The sequence below is a fragment of the Scyliorhinus canicula genome, chromosome 14 (assembly GCF_902713615.1).
Source record: "Scyliorhinus canicula chromosome 14, sScyCan1.1, whole genome shotgun sequence".
Taxonomy (NCBI): domain Eukaryota; kingdom Metazoa; phylum Chordata; class Chondrichthyes; order Carcharhiniformes; family Scyliorhinidae; genus Scyliorhinus; species Scyliorhinus canicula.
In genome coordinates this window covers 83,671,555-83,692,651 of record NC_052159.1, presented here as the reverse complement: position 1 = coordinate 83,692,651, position 21,097 = coordinate 83,671,555, and the positions used below count along the sequence as shown (strand labels likewise).

At 47.1% G+C, this 21,097-nt stretch overlaps 1 protein-coding gene across 3 annotated transcripts in view; it reads left to right on the top strand.

Moving 5' to 3' along the window:
- Positions 1-21,097, top strand: part of dlg2 (discs, large homolog 2 (Drosophila)) — a 1,378,721-nt gene that overhangs the window by 12,921 nt on the left and 1,344,703 nt on the right. For all 3 annotated transcript variants that reach the window (XM_038818412.1, XM_038818411.1, XM_038818410.1), the window contains one exon: positions 9,241-9,372. In XM_038818412.1, coding sequence (XP_038674340.1) covers positions 9,241-9,372 — 132 coding nt within the window. The remainder of the gene's footprint in view (positions 1-9,240; positions 9,373-21,097) is intronic.

Here is a 21,097-nt window from a genome sequence, read left to right as displayed (position 1 = left end):
TTCTCCAGATACTCAGCTTTTTAAATTCATCGGTCAAGAAGCTAACCAACATTTTTGTCAGCCACGGAGGGGCCAACAGCACAACAGAAATCTTCGCCATATTTCCCCCTGCTGAGGCTCGAGGAATTTCTGAGTCTGACAGTTCTTTGCCCAACTTCTGCCTTGTGTTATATTTACTGGACATTATTTGTACAAGGTGATTTTATTCCATCAAACTATACCAATTTTCTCCAACCAAATCATCCAAAAAGTGGGCAAAATGGCTCAAAACTCAAGTACCCCAGCGGAAGTCACTGCGTGTGTGACTGTTCACCACATAGACCCCACCAGAAGTCATCAAGAGCCAGAAAAAACGATGGCTATACATTGGAAGGCTATTCCTCGGACAAGCAAGCTTCATAGTGCTTCCTTGGTGTGACAAATTATGTTCCAAAGTTCATTCCTTGTTATAGTGAGGTCACTGTACCTCTTTATATCAGCTCCTCCACCAGGCTGTTGAATGGTGCTAGCAATAGCTTATAAAAGATCCAAACAGACCCTCACAGCTCCATTGGTGCTACAATATTTGGGCATTCGAACACCCATACTTAAATTGGCAGATTCCTCACAGCATGGACTTGGTGCAGTCTGTTGCTAGAACAGCAGACCGTTCAAGCACCCTCACTGACACTGAGAGTCATTATGCACAGATCAAAAAAGAAAGCTTCATTCTAGTCTTCACCTCAAAAATTTAATGACTTCATATATTGTCATCCTGCTTAGTCTTGCACCTTCTTCGAGTTCAAGGCAATGTCCAAAGTGGTGGGGATGAGGGTGGAGCCATGCCCGAAAGTGGCGGTCTTCAGGGTATCAGACCAGCCAGATCTATTCCTGGGGAGGAGGGTGAACGCCCTTTCCTTTGCCTCCCTGATCGCCTGCCTTAGAATCCTGTTCAGCTGGCGGTCAGCAGCACCACCCAAAGCTGCAGACTGGCTGTCCGACCTCTCAGAATCTGTCCAAATGGCAAAAATCAAATTCGCCATCCGAGGGTCAGATGATGGCTTCCTCAGAACGTGGGAGCCATTCACCCAATTGTTCCGGGACCTGTTTGTGGCCAATGAACAAGCGGACGGTAGCCAAGAATCAGGGGAAAGTAGCCAAGGCATGAGAGGGAGAGGTAGACCGGGAGGAAAGAAAGGCGAACCACAGAAGGGGGGGAGGGGGCAGAGGGGGTGGGGAAAGAGTGAAGTGACAGGGAACAATAAGAGGAGAACCAGGGAGGTGGGGGGGAGCCAGGGAAATGAAAGCCGGAAGGAGGGCACGGGAAACGACAACAAACTTGGCATCTACAGGAACAGAGAGCAAGGAGAATCAAGACAAAAGACTGGATGAACGGCTGAAGCGGAGGTGAGCGCGAGACAACAACGGCAGCGAAATCTGTCTGTGACAACTGAAGCAAGTGACAACACCAAAACCAGACTCATTCGAGTATTGCCCTCCGTAATTGTTTCTCCGACAGCCAAATGTATATCTACCTCACCAGCCTCTCTCTTCCCCCCCCCCCCCACAAACAGATGCCTACTTATGTGTTGTAAATAATATTGCAATTGTACAGAGTTGGGAGCGCGAGATGACAACGGCAGCGAAATCCTTCCGGGAGAAGCAAGTGACAACACCAACACCAGACCCATTCGAGTATTGCCCTCTGTAATTGTTTCTCTGGCACCCAAATGTATATCTACCTCCCCCGCACCCTCCCCAAACAGATGCCTACTTCTGTGTTGGAAATAATATTGCCAGTTGTACAGAGTTGCTGTTGTTGAGCTCGTGCATAATACCTTACGAGTTACCTTATTTAATTTTTAATTTCTTTTTTATTATTACTTTTTTTTGGTATGTTTATGTGTGCCCTTCTCATATATCTTATTCTGTGTACATAACGATAAATATACTTTGTTCAAAAACCCAATAAAAAACATTTGTTAAAAAAAAAGAACTTCTCCTCCAGCTCAACAAACCGACCCTCCATGAACAAATGTCTGAACTTCTCAGCACCCTTCCTCTCCCAGATTTTGTATGATGACTCCATCCCAACTGGTATAAACCTATGGTCCCCACAGATCAGCAACAGTAGCAATATAGACCCTAATTTAAAGTGCTGTCTGAATTGATTCCATATTATCAGAGAGGCAATTGCCACTGCGCTCGAAGTGAACCTTGTTGGAGAGAACGGAAGAGGAGCAGTAACAAGTACCCTCAAAGCCTAACATAAACAAGAAGCCTTCTCCATCCACCCCTGGATCCATAACCTATGCCTGCAATTTCTCAGTGTTGCTACCCAGTAATAATACATCGAACTAGGTAATGCCAACACCCCCCCCCCCCCCCCCCCCCGATTGCCTGTCCCTCTGCAAGAAAGCCCTCTGAACCTGAGGGCTGTTACCCATCCAAATAGAACTCAAAATTAACTTGTTGACCCTACTATAAACTAAAAAAAGATTTTGGAAGAAAGACTGGGAGACATTGAAACACAAACAAAAGCCTTTGAAGAGTTTGCATCTTAATCTGAAATTGCCCTTAGTGTTAGGTGGGATTACTGGGTTATGGGATAGGGTGGGGGTGTGGGCTTGGGTAGGGTGCTCTTTCCAAGAGCCGGTGCAGACTCAATGGGCCGAATGGCCTCCTTCTGCACTGTAAATTCTATGAAATCGTCTGAACCCTTCCTGCCAAAGACAACAGGAGGACATCCCACCTTTTTAAGTCCGCCTTCACTCCCTCTACCAGACTTGCCAGGTTCAACTTGTGTAACGAGGCCCATTTGTGAGTCACCTGTATTCCCAGCTGTTAAAACTAGTCCTGGCTAGCCAAAATGATAGTCTCTCCAGATCAGCTCCCTTCCCTGGAGGTGTCACCGGAAAAATCTCTCACCCATGTTCAGTCTATATCCTGAGAAGGAACCAAACTTCATAAGCACATCTATTATATTCCCCACATTAGTGAAAGGGTCCATGATTGTCAACAATAATCCGTCCACGTACCAGGACACCCTATGCTCCTTACTCCCCTCTCTATACTCTTCCACCAGATGATAACCTAAGTGCAATGGCTCAATCGCAGAGCAAGCAGTAATGGGGAAAGTGGACCTCCCTGCCTTGTACCCCTATATAACCTAAAGTACCCTGAGCTTGATGCATTGGTACGGAAATTCGCAGTGGGGGTCTTGAACAAAAGCTTAACCCACAAAATGAATTTAAGTCCAAAGCCAAGCTGCCCCAGAACCTCAAAGATAAACCAACTCCACCGAGATGAATACTTTTTCCTCGTCCGTGGAGATGATTCCCTCTGGATTGGCCCCTAACTAGGGCGACAGCGCTATATTCAAAAGCCTCCTAATGCTGACCGACACCTGCCAGGCCTTAACAAAATCTGATGCTCAGAAATTACTCCCAGCAAGCACCTCTCCAAACGAGTTGCCAACACCTTAGCCAACAGCTTTGCATCTGCATTCAACAATGAAATGGGCCGATATGACCGACACTCCATCGGATCTTAATCATTTAAAAAACTTTTCCTGCGCCAGTGTGGCTGGCAGCACCTCCTGTCAGAGAATCATTAAACATCTCCAACATGTATGGTCCCAACACAGTCACAAACTGTTTGTAAAATTCCACAATGAACCCATCCAGGCCTGGAGCCTTCCCTGATTGCATTGAACAAATACAGCTCATAATTTCCTACCAGCCAAGCGGAGCCTCCAGCTCCTGCCCTCTTTCCCTTCTACCATCACAAGGCCAACCCACCCAGAAACTGTGCCATAGTTGAGTCCTCGTCAGGAAGCTCAGACTTGTAAACCCCCCGGTAAAAGGTCTCAAATACTCCAGAGCAGAAACCAACCCCCCCCCCCCCCCCCCCCCCCCCCTCCGGAGCTATCTCCTGAGAGGCCACCTGCTGCCTCAGCTGGTGAGCTAATAAATGGCTGGTCTTCTCCCCATCCTCGTAAAACATCCCTCTCGCACGACAAAGTTGGTTCACTGCCTTCCCTGTCGACACCAACTCACACTCCATCTGAAACTTCTTCCTCTCCGCTAACAGCTCTGCTGTTGGGACAGCAGAGTATTGACGGTCCACTTCAAGAATGGAATCCACCAATCTGTGCCTCTCCGCTCTACCAGACTTCTCTCTATGAGCTTTAATCAAAATTATCTGCCCCCCCCCCAATGACTGCCTTTAATGCTTTCCAGAACATGAAAGGTGAGAAATGCACAATCTTATTCAACTGGAGATGATATAGGTTAGGGCCCTGACGGACTTCCTTGTGGGTGTAATATGGCTGATCCATGTATGGCCGGTTTAGCTCAGATGGCTAGACATCTGGTTTGTGATGCAGAGCAAAGCCAAACGCCCGAGTTCAATTCCCGTACCGGCTGAAGTTATTCACAAAGGCCCCACCTTCTCAACCTTGCCCCTTGCCTGAGGTGTGGTGATCCTCAGGTTAAATCACCACCAGTCAGCTCTCCCCCTCATAGGGAAAAGCAACTTATTGTCACCTGGGACTATGCAGACTTTACCTTTTTACCTTGTGATGCACCATCAATTGGACACGAGGCGAAGATGTGATCCAAACATAAGGCTTTAATACACAAGATGTGTGCCCAGCAGCAGACGTACAGAAGAATGGCCGACTGACGGGGAACACGGGTTCTTATATCCCGCCCTGTAGGCGGAGCTACCTACCTTTCAGCCAATCGGCTGAGAGGCACATGACTTACCCAGGCCAATGGGCAGCGAGTCCTCTGCACCAATGGCAGCTCACCTCTGACGGTACCGTAATACCCCTAGTCATACTACCACACCTTGTTAAACTCCTCATAATTTCCAATAGCGGAAGCGATCCTCTCACAACACCCTTTATCTGCAAGCAACGCTGTGTCCAACCTCTATGGGGGTCGTTGAGCGATACCCATCTCCAATCACATATCGACGCAGTATGTGGCGTGATCTAATATTCAATCGCCGAGTACCCGCCCCTAAAACCCAGGCGTAACCTTTTCCCCAGGACAAAAAAATCCATACAGGAGTAGATCCGATGCACGTGCAAAATGAAGGAAAATTACTCTCTCGGATATTTAAATCTCCAAGGGTCCAGCACCCCCTCCCCCCCCATCTGTTCCATAAGGTGAACCAAAATGTTAGCCACCGAATAGGTCACTCTCCTATTGATCAGCACTGTGGTCCCTCTTAGCATCAAAACTCGAGAGGAACACTTGGCCCACCCTTCCCACAGTCTTGTCTGATCCTGAACCCTCAGATGTGTCTCCTGCAAGAAAACCACATCCGCCGGCAAACAACAGGGATCTTTCAACTGCTCCATTTAACCCCTGCCATTTCATGCAACCAACCTGACTGGGGGCCTCTGGGTTCCCCTCGACTATAATCAGCCACATCCCACCTGCAAGGAAGTCTGCCAGGGCCCTACGTTATGCCAACTCCAGGCCAACGCAAGATGGTCACTGTCACCCCCCTCAGACTAGAACATAAACAAAGAAACCCTTATCATCAGCAACCCACCCCTCTCACCCCCCAGCCTCTCCCTCTCCTCCCTTCCCCACCCCACCCTGAGCACCAAACAACCCACCCAAATTTACCAAAGACCCGCCCTCCCCCATCCAACCAACCTTGGATTGTTACCTTAACGAACAAAAGTAACAAAAAGCATCCCCCCCCCTCCCCCCCAGGTAACCAGCCCATCTCTCTCCCCCACTTTGCTTCCATTAACTAGCATAACTGCGAGCAAAGTGACGTCCAACTGTAGAAAAATCAAAGTTATCAGGGAATTAGCCCCCCCCCCCCCCCCCCCCCCCCCCCCCCGCCCACCTGAACCCATCTTTAATATTACACATTTCAGGAAAGAGAAAAAACACATACCCACAACCAATTACTCTCCCCAAACATTTCCACCAATACAATAAAAAGCAAAACAAAGAACCCCCAAGCTCAGAAAAAGGGCAAAGAAATAGCAAAAGACATTTTTAAAAAAACAACTGACATCACTCAATTCTCGCCCAGTCCATGCTTCTTCACCAGGTCATTCGCCTCCTCCAGGGTATCAAAATAAGTCTCAATCACTGAACATGACTCAAAGGCGATCAGGGTACACCACTCCAGAATGCACCTTGCTCTTGCAAAGAGCCACCTTGGGCGTATTAAATCCTGTACGCCTTTTTACCAGTTTTGCCTTGAAGTCCTGATGAATTCTGACAGGATGCCCCTCCCAACTGCATTCTTGAGTGTCCTTCGCAGACCTCTGGATCCTTTCCTTATCCAAGTACCTATGAAGTCTAACTATAATCATCCACAGCGACTCCCCAGATCCTGGCTTCTGTCTCAACGACCGGTGGGCCTGGTCAACTTCAGGAATGTTCGCAAAGATCCCCTCCCCCACCAGCTTCCCAAGCTTCTTTGCTACATACTTCATGGCACTCGTACCTGCTATGCCTTCCAGCAGCCTGCTAATCCACAAATTCTGGCACCTGGAACGATTCTCCAGGTCATCGGCCCTGGCCTTTAATATCTTTTGCCTCTCCACCAACAGCGTCACCTCTGCATCCAAAGAGGCATTCTGATCATTATACTCTGTGCCCGTCTCCTCCACCATCCAAATTATCGTGCCTTGCCGAACAGGCGCCGGAATGTGGCGACTAATGGCTTTTCACAGTAACTTCACTGAAATTGTGACAATAAGTGATTATTATTATTATATTGACGTCACAATCAAATGCTGCCTTGAGATTAAGGGAAGTCATTCTCACCTCACCTCTCGAGTTCAGCTCTTTGTTTCTGTTTGGATTGAGGCTTGTAATGAGGTCAGGAGCTGAGTGGCCCTTGTAGATTCCAAACTGAAGATCAGCGCCCGAATTCTCCGAGCCAAAATCGTGCTCGGCACGGATGCGGAGAATGGGGTCTCAGACCCGCGGCACCGGGATGCGATTCTCCGCGGACTGGAGAATCAGCGGCAGCTGCGCGTGTGCGGTCCAATTGGCGCCGGTCGGGGGCCATTGAAAGAGGCCCCCGCGTCTATTCTCCATGATCGACCAGCCGAGCTCCGCTGGCGTGGTTCGAACCTGGTTCCATTCAGCGGGAGTTCGGACTCGCATCCGCGAGTGCAGGGCCCCGTATCGGCAGCAGGCGCTGTGGGGCACACGCCAGGGCCCTGCTATCCCTCTTTAAACCGGAAAATCACTCCGGACTTTTTGAAAAAAGTCTGGAGTGATTTGCAGCCGTTTTCCGGTGGGTGTGCGGACATAGCCCCATTTTCGGAGAAAACCGGCCCAGATCTGTGTTCTCAGGTAGATGTAAAAATCCCATCGTACTATCTATTTTTAATTTAGAGTACCCAATTGATTTTTTCCAATTAAGGGTGGCCAATCCACCTCGCCTGCAGATCTTTGGGTTAGATAGATAGATAGATAAGTACAGCACAGAACAGGCCCTTCGGCCCTCGATGTTGTGCCGAGCAATGATCACCCTACTCAAACCCACCCTATACCCGTAACCCAACAACCCCCCCCCCCCCCCCTTAACCTTACTTTTTAGGACACTACAGGCAATTTAGCATGGCCAATCCACCTAACCCGCACATCTTTGGACTGTGGGAGGAAACCGGAGCATCCGGAGGAAACCCACGCACACATGGGGAGGACGTGCAGACTCCACACAGACAGTGACCCAGCCAGGAATCGAACCTGGGACCCTGGAGCTGTGAAGCATTTATGCTAACCACCATGCTACCATGCTGCCCTTGGTTGTGGGGGCGAAACCCACGTAAACACGGGGAGAATGTGCAAACTCCACAGGGACAGTGACCCAGAGGCGGTATCGAACCTGGAACCTCAGCAGCGTGAGGCAGCAGTGCTAACCACTGTGTCACCATGCTGCCCTCCATGATACTATTTTGAAGAGCCTGGGTGTTGTCCCCAATTCCTGACCAATGTATATCTCTGCAGCTACATTACTCATACACGCAATATTGACATTATTATATTGCTGCTTTTGGGAGCTTATTGTACAGTAATTGGCGCCTTTGTTTCTTCCATTGCAACAATGACTACACATCAAAAGTACTTATTGGTACATCCTGTGATTGTAAAGGCATTACATAAAGGGCGGCACGGTGGCACAGTGGTTATCACTGCTGCCTCAGTGCCAGGGACCCAGACGCAATTCTGGCCATGGGTTTGGAGTTTGCATGTTCTCCCTGTAACTGCATGGGTTTTCTCCGGATGGTCCGGCTTCCTCCCAGAGACCAAAGATGTGCGGGTTGGGCATGATCAATGCGTGGGGTTACGGGAGTAGGGCACAAGGGAGTGGCCCAGGAAGAGTGCTCGTTTGGAGAGTCGTTGCATGGATTCTATGGATAAACACAAGTCACCTTCCAGGAGGGTTAATATTTCAGGATGATGCTAAAATGTAAGAGAAGACAAATTGAAAGTAGTCAAATAAATAGCTGAGTTTAGACTTCAATGTCAATAGATTGTATGAGTATTGAGTTTTAAGGTGATAGTATTATTTACTTTTAAGTGTTTAAGAAATCTTTGAGGAATGTATGGAGAATTCCACTGAAATTCAGCAGCAGACTGGAGACTAATGTTTCACATTTTTTGTCATGCAGATGTAATTTGAATACAATTTGGGTAGTTGCATATGCTTGAAGATATTTTTTGAGATTGGCAGTTTTTAAAAATGCATTTATTGGACCCAGTAGGCGATGCCGGAAAAGGCTTAAAAATGCATTTGTAACGTTGTTACAGTTTTGGATGACACTTCATATATTCTAGTGGAAGGTATAGAAGAAGCCTTTTTCATATTGCTAGCTTAAGAAGTGAATAGTTTTATTTTAGTAATGATTAGTACTTAACGGGCATATCCTTGAATTTATTTCAGATTTGCATATGGGAATGTCCACACAAAAAATTGCCTTGTTTGTTGGGTTGAGCACCAAGGAAGCTTGGGAACTTAGCCTTCAGGAGGAATTGAAGTCATAAGAAATTCCACCTTGTGTTACTTTTCAGCTCTCACTGATTAGTTATGTAGCATATAAAGAGGATGCTGTTGACTGATTAATTGCAGCCAATATTGGAGCTGATGACCCAGGAAGAGATGATGGCCTAAAATAAGCCAGTAAAAATATTTGTATATTCTGGTTTAGATTCATTCTGAAAAGAGTTTATCTTTGCCTGAAGACATTTTCTTCCTGCCTTTCAGATACCCAGCGTGCTTTATTGCTTCTTGAGGACTACTGTTCAAAGCTGAAGAAACCAGAGGAAAGGCAACTGAAAAGTGCTGTTGAAAGAGTTATAAATATCTTCAAAAGTGGCTTGTTTCAAGCACTACTAGGTATGTTTCAGAAGATATTTATACTGTATAGAAGAGATCTTACATTTGAAAGGCATTATTTTCATCTTTATTGTGCAGTTTGCTTAAGAAATGGGTTGATATTATTTTAAGCAATGAAAACAGGCTTTAGAGCTGTAAATGCAATCCTGTTCTGGAAGTATCCATTGCAAAAAAAAAAGGCCCATTCAACAAGCCCAAATTCAAATAGTTTATTTGTAGAGTATATATTCTGATTTCTACATTGCTGTTAAAAAATGGTTAATAGTAATGTTAACATTGACCAGAAAATGGAAGTAAGAACATGGCAATGTTTTTAAATTGTGTGCTGCTGACAAAATGTTAAATAGTCATGAATGGAAAGATATGGTTGAGTGCATCTGGCTACTTAGAAGCCCAAGATTCTTCTGGAATATGATCAGTTTACATCGACAACAGGTTGAGGACTCTGATTTAATAACAAACACAAGAGTGGTCGCATCTCGGGTGGCTCCCACGCAGGCTCTGGCCCTTCCGGCTTGTCTGCCCGATCGAAGAGAAACTTAAAAAAAAATCAGATGTCCACAGCAGAAAAAAGAGCCATGGAGTTTGGGGCCCGAGGATTGTGGCAAGGGAGCAGAGGTGCCAACAAGTGTGGCACAGGCCAACTTCTAGCGTGACCTAAGTGGGCCAGTGCAGAGCTCAGATCCAGGCAGGCCAGCTAGACCAGGAAGACCAAATTCACCAACCTTCTCCAAGAGAAAGAGAACAAAAAAGTAAAGTAAACTAAAGAAAAAGGGGGGGGGGGAAATTAATTGATTAATTGATATTTATTGTCACATGTACCAAAGTACAGTGAAAAATACTTTTCTGCGGCCAAGGGAGCATACACAGTGCGTACATAGTAGACAAAAGAATAATTGACGGAGTACATTGACAAATGGTGCATCAACAAATAGTGATTGGAGAGCAGCATAGGGCGTTGTGAGCGTTCTTACAGGGAACAGATCAGTCCGAGGGAAGAGTCGTTGAATCCAGTAGCAGTGGGGAAGAAGCTGTTCCTATGTCTGGATGTGCGGGTCTCCAGACTTCTGTATCTTTTGCCTGATGGAAGGGTCTGGAAGATGGAAAATCTTGGGTATGAGGGGTCTCTGACAATGCTGTATGCCTTCCTGAGGCAGCAGGAGGTGTAGACAGAATCAATGGGTGGGTGGCAAGCTTGTGTAATGCATTGGGCTGAGTTCACAACTCTGCAGTTCCTTGCAGTATAACTGTTCCTTGGTGTGTGTGAAAGAAAACGACTTCCGAGTACCGGTGATGATGATGTGCTGAGCAGACGCACATGTGGTGGCTCTCCTCCAAACCAGGGCAAAAAAAAAGGCACTTTTAGTTGAATTTTGGCCAAATTTCAAAGGGAAAAAATCCCTCACAGCAAAAGGAGGGCAACCAAGAAAAGATGCCAGAAAAAGGGATCTTGAGGGTCAAAGAACACCAGAATGGGTGGAAAGAGCCAAAGCCAGCAGGCGGATGAGATGGCAGACCCACGAGGCAAAGGGACCCCCAGCCACCCAGGAGAGAGGACAGCCAGCGACCCGAGCATCAGGCACCCTTTCCCCCCAAACACATACATACACACATACAACCTGGAGATGGATGGAAGAGCTTCCCGATGAAGGAGCTGACCGCCATGAAGGGGGCGATCAGGATAGAAGTCCAGGTGGCAATCAAGGTGGTGGTGGCAGAGGCAATGGCCACCATACAGAAGGCAAATGATGGGCTGGGGAAGAAAGTAGTGACTCAGAACAGGACGATCCTCAACCTGGAAAAGGTGTCAACAGACCAGAGCGACAGAAGTATCGCCCTGAAGGCAGACATAAAAAGGTTGGTGGTGGTCCAGGGGAACTTAAGGGGGAAGACGAGGCACAAAAGAATAGGTCTCAATGACAAAATATCCGGATCGTGGGCAAAGACCCAACGGACTATGTCACCCAAATGCTGGCAAACTAGTCAGGAGAGACGGCTTCCCCAAACCCCCAGAGCTCAACAGAGCACACAGGTCAGTCAGACCGAAATCTAAGGCCTCGGAGCAACCGAGGGTGGTTATTGCAAAGCTCCACCGATAGCAGGACCTTGAGGGGATCCTGCGGTGGGCACGAAAGCGAGCACCTGGGAAGGACAAAAATTCAGAAAGTACCAGGACATTGGGGCAGATCTAGCAAAACGCAGCATCGAGTTTAACCAGGTGAAATCGGCCCTGTACAAGAACAGGGTGCGTTTCGGTAAGCTGTTCCCAACTAGGCTCTGGGTCACGTACCAAAAAAAAAACACTACTTTAACTCTGCAGAGGAAGCAAATGAATTTGTCAGAACCACAGCCTGAACAAGGGACAAGCACGGCATGATGAGAGTTGTGCAGGCAAAAACCGTGAAAGAGCAAAAGACTCATTGGGATAGTGAGCATGTTAGAGCGGGACTGAGCTGCCTTGTTCTGATCATAAAGAGAAGACTGGGTCATAGAGAGAAACGAGGACTGGGGAAGGCAGGTGAGGGTTTAAGCAGGAAGAATGGGCAGTTAGCGGGCATAAGGAAGGGGCTAGACCTGCCACAGGAGGCGGGTGACCACACAAGCAGAAATCTCTAGCACGGGAAGACAGAAAGCAAGGAGGACCACAGCGCACCTCTTGGCAGGGAGAGAATGCCTGGTCAGGGGTGGGGGGAAGACACTGGGACGGGAAAGGGGAAAGCACAGGGGGAGATGGGAAAAGGGCGATGTAGGGAAGGGGGGCTGGGGGGAGAGGGGGACAAGGGGGGGTGAAAGGCGGCAAGGGGAAATGGGGGGGAGAGGGGCGTAAGGGGGGCTTGGGGGGGTGGGTAGGGGGAGGGAAAGGAACACAAAAGGAACAGAGCAGGATTACTTTGGTTTTGTATGGGCTTTGGCAAGTGAGGAATAGGCTGAAGAAAGAAGATGGCACCGCAAGCAGCCACTTTGGAGGGTCACTAAAAAAAGGGATACCCCGGCGTGCAGGGGCGATCCCATGTGGCATACACATAGTTGCCAGCTATGTTGGGTGCCCCCTGGACAAAGCAAATCCCCGGTGCACTGGGGCCCGGCCTCATGCTGAGAACATGCTATGGGACGAGGGCTAGGGAAGTAGCCATATTGATTAGTAAGAGGACACGTTTCAATGCGATAAGAACGGTAACTGACCAAGGGGCCGGTACGTTATGGTCAGCAGTGTCCTAGAAGGGGCACTGGTAGTTCTGGTAAATGTGTATGCACTCAACGGTGGAAATCCCAAACATTGACACACACTGACTAATCATGGGGGGGGCCGTCTTCAATTGTGTACAGGACTCACTGCCAGACCAATCGAACCTCAGATTCGGGCACGGTTAGGGAATTGGGAACATTCATGGAGCAGATGGGGGCGGTGGACCCGTGATGGTTCCTACACCCTGGTGAGAGAGAATTTTTGTTCTTTTCGCCAGTCAACAAAGCATACTCGAAGATATACTTCTTTGCAGTGGGGAATGCGGTGCTTCCAGGAATAGTAAGAGCGGAACATTCCGCGATAATTATCTCCGACCACGCTCCACATTACGTGGATGTGAGGTCGGAACGGCCATGACCAGCGCCCCATGTGGAGGTTGGGCACGGACCTGCTGGCTGATAAGGTCTTCGGCCAAAAAATATCACAAGCCATAGGCGAGTATATTACAAAGAACCAAAACAGGGAAGTCTCAGGGAAGAGACTGTTGCCTACAAGGCAGAAAGAGATAGGGAAGTGAGGGCAGTCAGGCAACAACTGATTGACTCCATTCTGGAGGTCGACAGAAAATACTCCTGCCCCAACCATAGAGCTTCTGGTGGAGAAGAAAAAGTTACAGACGGACTTTAACCTGATATCCAACAGGAAAGCCGTGCACAACTCTGCCAGACGTGTGGGACCTTCTACGAACTCAGGGAAAAAGCTGGCCACTGACTGGCTCACCAGCTGAGAAAGCAGGCAGCAACAACGGAGAATCGTGCAGGTGAAGGATAGCACAGGCAGACTGGTAATCGAGCAGAAAGAGGTCAACCGAACGTTTGAGACCTTCTGCTGAGGGCTGTATAGCTCCGAAGCCAGCAACGGTGATGCGGAGATTAAACGGTTCCTCGATGGACTGGACATGCCAGTCATGGAGGATGATAGGTGGGGGGAGCTGGAAAGCACCAATAGGACTGGGAGAAATCGTGGAGAGTTACAGTTCCATGCAGGCGTGAAGGCGCCGGGACCTGATGGGTTCCCGGCGTACTTCTATAAGGAATTCTCACCAGCCCTGGCCCCCCACCTACGGGACATGTTCACAGACTCACTACCGAGGGACACCCTGCCTTCTATGCTAACACAGGCCATGATATCGCTGATACCCAAAAAAGACAAGGACCCGATGGAATGTGGATCTACAGACCCATTGTGTTGCTTAATGTGGACGTGAAGATACTCGCGAAGGTCCTGGCCACGAGACTGGAGAACTGCGTACCAGAGGTGGTCGCAGAGGACCAGATGGGCTTTGTCAAGGATAGGCAGCTAACTGCAAATATCAGGCAGTTGCTGAATGTAATAATGACTGCTTCTGGGGAGGAAACACCAGAGGTGATCGTCTCCCTGGACGCAGTAAAGGCCTTCAACAGAGTCGAATGGAAGTACCTCATCGAGGTACTAGAGAGGTATGGGCTGGGGACAGGATTCACCTCGTGGGTGAAACTCTTGTACAACGCCCCCAAGGTGAGCATTTGGACCAACACCACCAGCTCTGAATACTCATAGCTGCACAGAGGCATGAGGCAGGGATGCCCATTGTCCCCGCTCTTGTTTGCCCTGACAATCGAACCACTGGCGATCGCTCAGTGAGACGCGAAAAGCTGGAAGGGTATCCAAAGAGGGGCAGAAAACACAGGGCATTAAGCACAGTGTCGCTCTATGTGGATGACCTGTTCCTCTCACATCCACAGAACGGCCTGAAAGCAATCATGCGACTACTGGAAGAGTTTTTTTGGGCTACAAACTCAATCTCATCGGGGTAAGAGTGAGGCCAAATGATCCCAAATGGGGGACGGACAGAACTAGAGGGACTGCCATTCAAACTAGCCCAAAACAAATTCTGATACCTAGGGATCCAGATAGCTCATGATTGGACACAGATCCACAAGTGGAATCTGACCAGTCTGGCGGAGGAAGTTAAAAAGGACCTACAGAGATGAGATGCACTCCTATTTTCTCTGAGGGGGAGAGTGCAGATGGCAAAGGAGGAAAAACATGGGCAGTTCAGCCTTGCCATATCTACAGTACTATACTGGGCTGCCACAGGCTATAGGGTTTAGGGATGGATACGAGAATCAAACATGCAAGGATGACCCCCCGAACCCTCGCCACGGCAGCGCTCCCATGCCCCCCAACATAGTACACATCCAGCCCAGTGGTGGTAGCCACACTGAAGACGTGGAATCAAATGAGGCAGCATGCTGGTCTAACTGAGATGTCCTTCATGGCCCCATCTGCGGCAACCACAAATTCCCACCAGCCATGCTTGACACCACCATTAAAAAAACGGAGACAGGGTGGTGGGACGCGAGCGGTTAGGGACCTTTTACATAGGGGACATGCTTGCGACCTTGGACGAGCTGACGGAGGACCTGGACCTACCGACCAGACAGGAGCTCAGGCACCTCCAAATTAAACACTTTCTTTGCAAGGAGTTGGCAAAGTACCCCAGGGCCCCAAGAGACACTCTACTAGTGGATTGGATTGGATTGGATTGGACTGGATTGGGTTTGTTTATTGTCACGTGTACCGAGGTACAGTGAAAAGTATTTTTTTGCGAGCAGCTCAACAGATCATTAAGTAAATGGGAAGAAAAGGGAATAAAAGAAAATACATATTGGGCTAATCAACTAATCAACACAGACAGTAAGGAGGGTGGGAACTGTGGGAACATATAAGGACGGTTCCTGGACAGGGCAAGACTACCACTGGATGAAGCTAGATGGAAATGGGAGGACGAATTGAGGGCGGAAGTGGGTTGGGGATTCTGGAGCGAAGCAGTGACACTGCAATGAAGAAACTGTGAAAAGCCCCTAGTCACCACACTCTGGAACCTGTTCGAGTACACATAAGGTAAATAACATATACAGGTACACAGATTACCTAACAGCACGTCTTTCGGGACTTGTGGGAAGAAACTGGAGCACCTGGAGGAAACCTATGCAAACACAGGGAGAACTTGCAGACGCCACACAGACAGTGACCCAAGTCAGTGGGTAGCACTGTTGCTTCATAGCTCCAGGGTCCCAGGTTCGATTCCCAGCTTGGGTCACTGTCTGTGTGGAGTCTGCACGTTCTCCCTGTGTCTGCATGGGTTTCCTCCAGGTGCTCCAGTTTCCTCCCACAAGTCCCGAAAGACGTGCTGTTAGGTAATCTGTATACCCCTGTGTACCTGCATATGTTATGTACCTTATGTGTACCCGAACAGGTTCCAGAGTGTGGTGACTAGGGGCTTTTCACAGTTTCTTCATTGCAGTGTTAATGTAAGCCTACTTGTGACAATAAAGATTATTATTATTATTAAATGTCATTTGGCAATTTGTCATGTTGATAGCATCCTATGGACTTTTCATGACTTTGGAGTGTCAAATTAATTTCCAGAATGGCATGTTGTACGTTAGCAAGGCAGAAAACAGTATGGTTTTCAACAAATAAAATAGAAAATTCCTTACTAAGACCTGCAATGTTTTAATAAATTATATATGAGAATAAATCTAGTCTTCCAACAGACTAATGAATTTCTGGGCTCTCAGTCATGCTTTACGTTTTCTTGACTGAGAACCCAGACATCTATTAGGTCACTGAAACACCCGAGCCCCCGAGTAAACATTGCCTATCACATGTAATGGAGCCAGTCAATGGGTGACCTTGTGACCTGAACCAGTCCACTTTCCTAAAAAGCACTCTGAAAGTCAGGAATCATGGAATCTGTCCCAGTCGCCATTTTTACAGGGCTTCCACGTCACCTCATCTTGAGGATATAGCCTATAAAGTCCTTTAACCCACATCCTCATTCTCAACAAGGTAGGTGCTACTAAAAAAAACAACCAATCTAATTTAAAGAGAGTACAATTTTTTGATAAGTTAAGAAAAGGTTTGCTTCTTGGATTGGAATAACTTCTTCCACAATTTGACTGTAAACTGCAGAAAGTGGTCCATGGAAGTAAGAGGAGAGAGTCTCTATTTCATTCTCTTTCTGTCTCTCCCAATTTTTCTAGCACCTACAAGGCATAGGTCAGGTGCCTGATGGAATATCCTCCAGTTGCCTGGATGGGTGGACCTGGAACAACATTAAACTCAACACCGTCTAGGACAAAGCAGTCTGCTAGATTGGCAGCCAATTGAGTTGAAATGTTCACTTCCTCCAATACCAGTGCACAGTGATTATAGTGTGTTCTTTCTTCAGTATGCATTGCAGCAACTTGCCAAGACTACTTCAGTAGCACCTGCCAAACCACAACATCTATCGCTTAGAAGGACACATGCAGCACGTGCGTGAGAACTAGGCTTCCTCTAAGCTTCTGTCTTTGCCGCCCATCCCCATGTCCTCCCCCACAGGATCCCAAATCTTTCAATCTGACTTGGAAATATAGCGCCGTCTCATCACTGGGTCATATCCCAAGAAGGAATAATAAATAAGAGCATTAAACAATAAAGCATGCATGATGGTATGATGATCATGCATAAGTGATGCACAAGATGAGATGAAAAGCAGGCTGGACCATTTCTGTACATGAAATGCAGCCAGCAAATGATGTACATAGCACAGAGACAATGTCTATGATATAAGCTAAAAAGAATGGTTTCAGAATGATTAAGGAGGTCATTCTGTGGTCCAGCTAGAAAGTCATGGCAGTTAGAATACAATTATTTATTATGGCCAGTGGGTTTGTATTCAAAATGGTCCTAATTAAATACTCCACCTCATATTGCTTCTATGAATAAAAAACAGAGTTAATGTTTCAGGTCATTGTCCTTTCATCAAAACTGTGGAGTTTCTCTCTACAGATGCTGCCTGACCTGAGTATTTCCAACATTTTCTGTTCTATTTTCAGATCTCCAGTATTTGCATTATTTTGCTTTTGAAATATTAGGTACCTTTGTCGAGCGTTAATATGTCATTATTATAGGAGCTCTCTCTGTCCCATATTAGGACAAGTTCTAAAAATAGTGAATTTTGCCCACCAAAATAGAGGTAAACACGCATATGAATACAGGCACAGAAATGACAGGTAACATGCCTTTAAACCATATGGGATTAGCAATGGTGACTACTTGTACGCATTGTTCTATCCTTTTGCTTTTTCACCCATATAATGGAGCTTCTTTCTTCCAATTCTGATATATAAGCTACAACCAATGTGCTAACTTTATTTTTGTTATCAGTATTAATAAGCATACTAAACATTTTTAATATTTCTTGTTTTAATTTGTTGTTGAGTTTTGTATTGTATGGGAAGCACCAAGTGGGAAAGTAGTATTCCGACTGGTCCAGATTGTTAGTGGTTTTGAATCTAATGAAGGAACCCAATCCTGAAGAATGAAACAGTTTTCCCCTCCCTTGCATGTCAGCAATGATTTTTTAAAATATGTCCTGAAGAAGGGCAATAAAAAGACTGCAAGTTGTGAAGGAAGGTTCACAAGGGTACTTCATTGGTTTAAAAAAAGTGATTACATGTAATTAGAATGCAAATTTAATGGATAATTGAACAGGTTATTTAACATGAACTTTGAAAGAACCAGTGTAATGAAATACAAGCTCAATCACCATTGATTATATATTGCACTATTGTTGCAGGTTCCTGATGCACCAGTCTCTCTGCAAAATTTCTAATACTGTATCAATTAGTGCCATGAAAAGAAAAGCTGCCTGGACATCTGCTTCGGAACTGTGATGACTAAGGATCAGGATGCATAATACTTTAGGGAGTAGTTTGAGCTGCTGCTGCTGTGCAAATATAAGGAAATACAATTGGTCAAGGATGAAATAATATATCATGTGAGGGAGATCGTCATTCTGAAGTTTTGCTTGATTTCCTTCTGAGGAATAGAATGAAATCTAGAACATTTCTGCTCTTGGAAGCTAAAGAGATAGAGTGAGTTGTACATGGTATGTAGAAATGACAGGTTAAATGTTGTTTATTTGTTCCTTGTGTGATTTATTTTTCCCTGAAGGACTTTATTTTTCGATAAATTGAACTGTCATGGTAATTTTTGTTAAATGATTACTTGTAGCTAATTGAGTAATTGTTTTTGACTGACCTCAAAGTCCGAACTCTGAACCTATCCAAAGCAGATTGTACAAAAGTAGATTGATGGAATCAATCAGAAATCTTAATTTAAAATTATTTTTTATTCTCATTTTACTTCAAGCCTTCTTTGTAGCATGAGGTGAAACAGAAAAGCTTTTGGTTAAAGATGCACATCCCAAAATCGTTGCATATCTGCTTTTTAAATCCTGAATTTAAATCTGATGTCCTCATTTGACAGCATGGTGTACAGATGGTCATTTACATACGGGTTTAAAAATATTAGGTCCCTAATTTGTCAGCTTTGTTAAAATTCACAAAATGTGGGCATCACTGGCAAGGACAGCATTAGTTACCCGTTCCTATTTGCCCTGAACTGAGTGGCTTGCGAAGCTATTTCAGAACAGTTGAGCCAACCACATCACAATGGGCCTGGAGGTACACTGTGAGCCAGACCAGGTAAGTATGCCAACTTTCCTTCCAAGGAGGACACTAGTGAACCAGATGTGTTTTATAACAATCAATGATAGTTTCATGGTCATCATCACTGAGACTAGTTTTCAATCTCATAATTATTAATTGAATTTAAATTCTATCAGTTGCTGTGGTGGGATTTGAACTTATGTCACCAGAGCATTCTAGGTCTCTAAATTATTAGTTCAGTGGTGTTACCAAAACACCATCTTCCCCTTTTATAAGACCATAAGACATAGGAGTGGAAATAGGCCAATCGGCCCATCGGGTCTGCTCCGCCATTCAATCATGGCTGATATTTTTCTCATCCCCATTCTCCTGCCTTCTCCCCATAACCCTGATTCCCTTATTGATCAAAAACCTATCTATCTCTGTCTTAAAGACACTCAAGGCGCGATTCTCCACAAATCCGGCGTGCCGTGAAGGCTGGCGTGAAACTGGCCGTGTTTCACGCCAGCCTCGGAGCTCCGTCCCGGGACCCGATTCTCCCCCCTGGGCGGGGCTAGTATCGGGGCCGGGGGAATCACGGCGACGCTGAGTTGGCGAACGTAGCTAACTCCGCCCGCCAAGAGTCACGGCGGCTGACGCCACGATGACGTCAGCCGCGCATGCGCGGGTTGGACGGCTCCAACCTGCGCATGCGCGGATGACGTCATCACGCAGCCGCGTCAAACCCGCGCATGCGCGGGCCGTCATGCCCCTCAGCCGTCCCACGGACTGATCCTGCGGAGCGGCGGAAGAACAAATAGTGCGCGGGGATCAGACCCGCTGCCCGCGATCGGTGCCCACCGATCGCAGGCCCATGCCACCCACGGCCGTGCCAATCGGTGCCATGGTTGTCCGGGACGGGCACTTTGCGGCCGTTTTCACGAACGCTGAAAGCAGGTGTGATCGCGGCCGTGAAAACGGCCGTAAACTCCGCGGTATTCGGCCCATCGGCTTGTGGAGAATCGCTGTTTGCCGTAAAAAACGGGGAGCAGCGATTCGTGTCGGGGGGCGGCCGGAGGGGGGGGAGAATAGCGGGAGGCCGTGAAAATTGTCGGGAAGGCCCTCCCACTATTCTCCGACCCGTCGTGGGCAGCGGAGAATCGCGCCCTCAGTGATTTGGCTTCCACATCCTTCTGCGGCAAAGAGTTCCACAGATTCACCACCCTCTGGCTGAAGAAGTTCCTCCTCATCTTTGTTTTAAAGGATCGTCCCTTTAGTCTGAGATGGTGTCCTCTAGTTCTAGTTTTTCCTACAAGTGGAAACATCCTCTCCACGTCCACTCTATCCAGGCTACGCAGTTTCTTGTAAGTTTTAATAAGATCCCCCCTCATCCTTCTAAACTCCAATGAGTACAGACCCGGAGTCCTCAACCGTTTCTCATACGACAAGCTCTTCATTCCGAGGATCATTCTTGTGAACCTCCTCTGGACCCTTTCCAAGGCCAGCATTTCCTTCCTTAGATATGGGGCCCAACACTTTAAATTTATTAGTTAGCTGCATTCATATTTTGACTAAATTGATTTGTAGAAATATAGATTTTAGACCTACTATGACTTTGTATAGGTATGGGGGCAGCTTTCACACCAGTTGAGCTATGTTAGGAAACAGAGATACCTTGGGCGGGATTATCCGACCCCACCGCCGGGTTGAAGAATCGCCGGGGGGCAGCGTGAATCCCGTCCCCGCCGGCTGCCGAATTCTCCGGCACCGGGGATTTGGCGGGCGGGAATTGTGCTGCGCCAGTCGATGGCCGCTGGCAGCGGCTGTTGCTCTGTTTACTTGCTATAAATATGGAAGCTAATAAGGTCGCCTTTCTTAATCCTAATTATGAGTCTGCTTTCAGAATCGCCAGGTATCTCTTGATACCGCAACAAGGTTCAACCCGAATACTGATCAAAGAGCCAATACACCAGTTAGTTAGTTCAAAGTAAATGCTACTTTATTTACACACAAT